The sequence below is a fragment of the Gallus gallus genome, chromosome 12, assembly GCF_016699485.2.
Source record: "Gallus gallus isolate bGalGal1 chromosome 12, bGalGal1.mat.broiler.GRCg7b, whole genome shotgun sequence".
In the NCBI taxonomy this organism is placed as follows: Eukaryota; Metazoa; Chordata; class Aves; order Galliformes; family Phasianidae; genus Gallus; species Gallus gallus.
Window position 1 is genome coordinate 3,148,108 of NC_052543.1, and position 7,061 is coordinate 3,155,168.

The 7,061-nt window shown below is 55.2% G+C and overlaps 2 protein-coding genes across 2 annotated transcripts in view; both read left to right on the top strand.

Annotated features, from left to right (window-relative positions):
- Positions 1-7,061, top strand: part of LOC101747452 (serine/arginine repetitive matrix protein 2-like) — a 500,571-nt gene that overhangs the window by 222,840 nt on the left and 270,670 nt on the right. The gene's annotated exons all lie outside the window — the stretch shown is intronic.
- PPM1M (protein phosphatase, Mg2+/Mn2+ dependent 1M) lies at positions 28-6,740 on the top strand. Its single transcript, NM_001013394.2, has 10 exons — positions 28-283; positions 1,021-1,144; positions 1,311-1,565; positions 2,169-2,281; positions 3,026-3,110; positions 3,397-3,515; positions 3,962-4,025; positions 4,543-4,650; positions 5,107-5,255; positions 5,530-6,740. Exons 1-10 carry the CDS (start codon positions 69-71, stop codon positions 5,675-5,677), a joined length of 1,380 nt encoding a protein of 459 aa, NP_001013412.2. The 5' UTR covers positions 28-68; the 3' UTR covers positions 5,678-6,740.

Sequence of the window (7,061 nt, forward strand, 5' to 3'; positions counted from 1 at the left end):
CACCGCCCCCGGGAGGAGCCGGACCCCGAGCCGCGCCCGGCCCGTGCGGGGGGAGCCCGCGGGGTTCCATGTCCGTCGAGTGGTTGCGGCGGCTGCGGCGGGGCGGCCCCGCGGAACGGCCCGGAGGCGCCCGGGAATCGGTACCGCGTTCCCCGCAGCCCGCCCCGCCGCGGTACCGCCGGCCCAAGTTCCTCCGCGGCGGAGAGGAGAGCCCGAGGGGCGGTAGGGCCGTGCGGGGCGCCGGGCCGGAGCGGCCGCTGCCGTGGGGTTCGGGCTATGCCGAGTGAGTGCGGCCGTTGGGGGTGCGGGGCTGCGGGATGCGTGGGGTTACGGGACACGAGGCGGGTCGGGGGGGCCGCGGGCGTGGCGAGGAGCCCCCGGGGCGTTGGGCAGGGCTGGACGTGGCGATCCCCTGCCCCGGTGCGTTCGTTGCGCTGTGCGAGGCGGCCGTGGGCAGCAAAGCCTCTGTCCTTTGGTGTAGGGAGTCCACGCGTCCCCAAGAGATGGGCTGCAGGGAGCAGGCAGAGGGGCTTGTCGGGGCGAGCAGCACCGGAGTGCTGAGCCCTGGCAGAGCATCGTAATAGCATAGGGAAAAATGCAACCCCATACATCTCTGCGTTTGCCTCGGTTATGGGAAGAGGGACATTGTGGTGGGACCGCTTTATAACCTGGCTTCAATGGGATTGAAACGCGCAGGAGGTGAGCTGTGCAGGGAGAGAAGGGCCCGGCGTTAAGGGCAGAAGGAGCCCTGGCACCGGCCTGGCACAGCTGCCTTGGCTGCAAGCATGGGCTGATGGAGGCAGGGGTGCCCCATCACAGCTCTTTCCCCGTAACTCACCGTATCCCAGGTGAAGCTTTTTCCCACTGCCGTGAAGGACGTGATGTTTAGATTCCCAGCCAAGAGATCCTTGGCTTTGAGAAGGGAGCAAGCGAGCGTGGGGCTGGAAGGAAGGCCAGGGGCTCAATCCCGCGTTGGCTGGGCAGTGCTTCACCCCTCAGCTGGAGTGTTTGCACCTGCAGGGTTATCAATGCTGAGAAGTCAGAGTTCAACGAGGACCAGGCGGCGTGCTGCCAGATCTCGGTGCGCAGGAGGGAGCCGGGCCTGGAGGAGGACCAGGAGTGGCTGATCCTGTGCTCCACGCAGGTACGGCCCCGCTCTGAGTTCCCCCAGGTTGCCCCCAAGGGGTTGCTCCATCGGCTGGGCTGGAAGAGCCAGGCAGAACACGTTCAGCACGTCCTGACCGCCAGCTGCTGTCTGCATGGCCCCTCTCCGCCTCTTTTCACTGCTTGATCTCTCTTCTCTCCTGCAGTTTTTGACTGGTTACTACTGGGCACTCTTCGATGGCCACGGTGGCCCGGAAGCTGCCATCATTGCCTCCGACTACCTGCACTACTGCATCAAGCAGAAGCTGGAGGAGGTCGCGGGGGCCATCGTGGAGGCCCGTCCCCCCATGCACCTGAGTGGGCGCTGCGTTTGTGACAGCGACCCCCAGTTCGTGGAGGAGAAGCACATCCACGCAGAAGATGTGGTGGTGGGAGCCCTAGAGAACGCCTTCCAGGAATGTGTGAGTTCTCTGTCCCTGCAGCCAAAGGTGGCCGAGGCTGAGCCTTCTCCCTGCCTGGGAGGCAAGGGCTCCCTTGCTCTGAGATCTCTCATTAGGGAATGATCAGGCACTGATTGCCCAGCTGCTTAGGTTTGCCACATGGGCGAGGGATGCCGTGCTGTGGCTGCCAAATGAGTTCTGCAGCTTCTCGAGCAGGCAGGAATATGAGAGCACACCCTTAAGGCGAGTCGACATCATGCTGGGTCAGTCAGCTGCCTGAGGTCTGCCTCACAGCCATTGCACATCAGTAGTGCTGACACTGAGCAAAGCTGCAGCATCTCTGCTCCCAGGGAATACATTCCTTCAGGGCTAGACCACGGCTATTGTTAGACTCAGAGACCATACGCAAGTTTGAGATCTCTGCTATCAGCCTGTCCTTAGCACTCAGTCCAGCAGTGATAACTTTGTTGGCCGCACTGAAGCAATGCTCGCTTTCACCTTGCTGATTTCCTGCTGACCGTCTTCAGTCGGTTTTAGCTCCAGATTTCTGCTAGGAGCCAGGAGGCAGCTGCAGAAAGCAGTACCTTGGCTCACATCGCTCTTCAAACTTGTTTAAACCCCCAGGATGAAGTCATTGGCCAGGAGATGGAAGCCACCAACCAGACAGGAGGCTGCACTGCTCTGGCTGCCCTTTATTTCCAGGGAAAGCTGTATGTGGCAAACGCTGGGGACAGCAGGTGAGTGCAAGGAAAGGGAGAGGTTGCTTGGGAACAAGAGCTGGAACATCAGCAGGAGGTTTCGTAGAATCATTAAGACTGGAAAAAGCCACGAGGCTCATCAGGTCCAACTGTCCACCCATCACCACTGTGCCCACTGAGCCATGTCCACATCTCCACGGTTCTTGAACACCTCCAGGGATGGTGACTGCACCACTTCCTTGGGCAGCTTGTTCCAATGCCTTACCAAAGGTTTCCAGCACCTTATGTAATCCTAGAAAAGGTAAGCATGCAGCACACTGTGGGGCACAGCTGCTTGCCTGCCATGGGACCTATTGGATGGGTGGGTGGACGCTCTCGTGCCTTCTAGAAGGGCTTTCAGATTTCCAAGCACTAATGCTGCCCAGCTGCAGGGCAATGCAGCAGTAAGCTCATCCTGGCAGGGGTTCCAAAGTGGGATTTGATTTCAAAGCGTGTTAAAGAGCTTCCTCATGTGTCCTTGGCCACCACTCCTCCAGCAGGGAGTTCTGCCGTTGTTAAAGCAGGCAGGCTCAGCTCTCTGCTGCGATAACACAACTGCGGTGTTAAAACACACGAGCATTTTTAAACCCTCCTGGATGTGTGGCTCTTTGGCATTGCTCTGCCACAGCTCTCAGCTGGCTGACCCTGCGGCTAGCCCCAGTAACAGGGGGTCAGCAGAGATGGGGCAGCCTTGATGGGGATGGGGCAGGACGCAGCTCAGCTCTTTGCTGCTTCTTCTCATAGGGCCATTCTTATTCTGAAGGACACCGTTGTGCCCATGAGCTCTGAGTTCACACCCGAGACGGAGAGGCAGCGACTCCAGCACTTGGTGAGTGACTCCTCTCATCCATCAGACCATCAGCCTGGGTCGGGGAGGGCTCGTGGCAGGAGCCAAACCGTCAGCAGCCACGGGGGGCTGCGAGCAGGATTCAACTAACAGCACTTAGTGCTGGAGATGCTCACACCCAGCTTGGCTCTTGGGATGTGTTTTCCCAGTGTTGTTCCCATTGTGTAGCTGGGGGTGTGAGTCCCAGCATGTGAGCAGAGCGCAGTTTTGGTGCTCACCCCTGCAGAAGCGAAGCCTGTCCATCCTATGCCTTTGTTCCCTCCTCCAGGCTTTTCTCTTCCCCAAACTCCTGGACGGAGAGTTCACGCGCTTCGAGTTTCCACGGAGACTGAAGGGAGATGACGTGGGCCAGAAAGTCCTGTACAGGGATTACTTCATGGAGGGCTGGTGGGTCCTCTGCGTGCAGGGGCAGGGACGTGGCACAGGGCAGCTTTACCTGCTAGCAGCGACGGGATGCCCAAGGGGCTGTCTGAATGCAGAGCTGTTATCGTGGTAAAGGATGCTGTGAGCGGCAGCCCAGCAGCAGTTCTGCTCTGCCTGAAGAACAGCACCTTTGCAGGGAGGTTGGGAACGGCAGTGGGAGATGGTGCTGGGCTCTGCAGGCTGAGATGGGGAGCTTCAGTACAACTGGAAGGAAATGAGGAGGGAGAAACAGCTGGGCATTCAGCAAGGGGTCATTCTTAATGCATCTGCTTCAGCAAGTCACCTTGAGCCTTCCTCAGCCAGCTCCCTGTGCATGGGGACACCGCAAGCCTTGAATCACAGCTGAAATGCTCGGACTGAGTTGTACTGTCAAGTCAGGCACCAAATCAACACTGAATGCTCTGTTCTAGGGGATACAAGCTGGTGGAGAAAGCTGACCTCAAGTACCCTCTTGTCCACGGTCACGGGAAGCAGGTAGCTTGATGCTGTACGCCCTGGGAGGGCAGAGCAGGCTGCTGGGGAGGCCCAGAGCATCCCAGCCACTCAGTGGGGCACTGACTGCACACACCCAGTGTATGCCCACAGGGGTAGAGCAGGAAGAGCCCTGCTACCATCAGTGCTCATATGCCACCCCTTTGCAAAGACTAAGTCCTGTTTATTTCAAGTCAGTTAAACTTTCTTCCTTGTCATCTCACACCAAAAGCAGATACCCCCCATGGGCTTCCTGAGGTCTGCAGGATATGCTACTCCATACAGAACCCACCTTTGGCCTTCAGCATGAGCCTCTACCACGTCCCATGCACCCCTACCTCACCCTTGTGCTGGCTGTCCATGCCCATGCTCCCGTCAGGCCATTGCTTGTAATCACTTCTCCATCTCTCATACCTCCTGGGGTGGCTCTGGGTGATGTGTGGACGAGGCTTCTAAAGGGCAAGCCATGCATCTGCCTTTAAAGGAGCCGTGTTCTTACATTTGTTTTGTTTGGGGCCAGGCTCGTTTGCTGGGGACTCTGTCTGTCTCTCGAGGTTTAGGGGATCATCAACTCAAAGTCATCGACACCAACATTGAAGTCAAACCCTTCCTCTCCTGCATTCCCAAGGTTAGTCGGAGCACGTGGAACAGCAGGGGGGTGGTGGAATTCAGCTGCTCCCATTTTCTAGTGACCACGCAAGTCTCAGCCGTGCCCCTTTTCCATCCCGTTCTCTCTGCATGCTGCCCAGGTAGCAGTAAGGGGACATAAAGGTTCAAAGCCCCCTGATCCTGCAGTCAGCCATCCCTCAGGGGAGCAGTCACCCCCACGTCCCCTCCCGTGCACTGCAGCAAGTGGAGTTCCTGCTGGCATTCTGACCACAACGGGGTGCGCTCACTGCTGGTTGCCACCTACTTGGAGGAGTTTGCAGTCTGTGATTACCCTCACACTGGGAAGCAAAGAATCACAGGGTTGCTTAATGCATCCCCAAGCCGGGTGCAATACAGGAAACGTGACAGCCCTTGGTAAATAGCCAGAGCTTTCACACGTGGAAAACCCCCTCTGATTCATTCCTGCGTTTTCCAGGTGAACGTATTTGACTTTGCTCTGCATGACATTAAGGAAGACGATGTCCTCATCATGGCAACTGATGGCCTTTGGGATGTTTTGTGCAATGAAGAGGTGGCCCACATGGCCAGGAGCTTCCTTGCAGATAACAGGACCAATCCCCAGAGGTAAAGTCAGCCTTGCCCTTGCTTCCCTTCCCAAGAACCTGTCTGGACCAAACATAGGCTGAGATCACTTGGCTTCCAGGTCAGCTGTAGCATGACTGAGCACTCTTGGTGTGGAGTCTGGAAGGACTGACTCCTAATCTTTCTGCATCCCAAAGGAGCAGTGATAATGCTAATGTCTTAAGAAATGTATCCTGGCACTGCAGAGCCCCGTCTTAGTGTTGTTCTTGGGGACAGCATCGAGTAACCCAAACTCTCATTTTTTCCCCACCCCTAGATTTTCAGAACTGGCCAAGAGCTTGGCGTGCAGAGCAAGGGGGAAGAAGAGAGGCCACCAGTGGATGCTGGATGATAGCCAGGAGGCATCCTACGATGACATTTCTGTGTTCGTCATCCCACTACACAACAGGGTTGAGGACTGTTAGCATGACAGGCAGCATCTCAGTGCCCTCCTGCTATGGTGCTGTTGGGCATCAGCACAGGACTGAGTGATTTCTGCCGGGCACGCACCCTCCTCCAGCAACACCACCTGATGTGGAACCTGAGAACACAGAGCCAGCACTTATGCAAGAGGATCAACAACGTGCAAAGTGAACAGTGGCAACAAATCATTCCTCTTACTGCATTCACTTTGCTGTGCCAATGGGAAACTGCAGAAGCGGCCACAGGAGCCAAAGACCACTGCTGCTTTAAGGACAGTGAGCCTCAAATCCACATCTTTAGCGACCCTTCTTCCTTTTTAATATTAAAGAATGAAGTGAGGTCTATCCAATCTTGAGAACTGGACTTCAATCAGACTCAAACTGAACACATAAGCTACAGGTGTCCCTTGTATCCATTTGCTCCATTAGTTGAAAAACTGGGAACTGCTGCTAGGACAGCATTACCGACATTGGTGGCCCACACCTCTTCCAGGTGAGAACGTTCCAGTTGTAGGCAGCACCACATCAGAATAGAGGTTATCAGATGTAGCCTCCTCTGGAGAGGTAGATACCTTACTTAAGAGCATGTCTGCTACACGTGATGTACTTCATGTACAGATATCTAACAGATTTTAGTTCAGAACGCTCACTAACACTTTGGGGGTCACTCCTACCGCTGGCAGTGAGGCTGGGTTTGGAGTAGTGCTGATGAGAGCTGAAGCGTGTAAGGAAATAAGTCATCTGATTTCCTAGAAGAGCTCCAAGTAGAATAGAACCGGTTGTTCCCATTTAGCTGGGGCGCTGATGCACAAGCGGTACACTCATTGCAACAGAGGACATGCCAAGATGATCTGAGCCTTTAAAGCAGATCTTCAAGGTTTTGAGCTGTTCATTAGACAGGTAAATTCAGGTCTGGACAAGCTTCCCATTTCCTTCCTTTTGTGTTCATTATTTCTCACCCAAGTTTGCCACATTACTCAGTGAAGCAGACAAACCCCCCATTGTCTTTTGTTAACTGCTTGAGTTTTGTAAGGATGAGAGTCCCAATAAAAATAATTCTCATGCATCTTCCAGTCTTGTTCCTGCCAGGTTTTACACAGACCTGAGATGAAAAAACAGATGGCCTCAGCAAATCACAGGGAACTTATTGCTTCACAACTTATTTACCGTTGCCCAAACGCTGTTTGTTGCTAGAAGCATTCCCCAAGCAGCAGTCCCCCGAGAGCTACATGCCAGGTTATTTCTTCAGTGCAAGGCCTGGAGCCAGGAAGGAGGCAGCTTTCTCAGGTATCTGCTCGTGCTTCAAGCAAGCAGCATAGCAAAAACACTTCTCTCCAGCTTCACTTCTCCCTCATCTTTGACTTTAACCTGAAAATAACATACATGG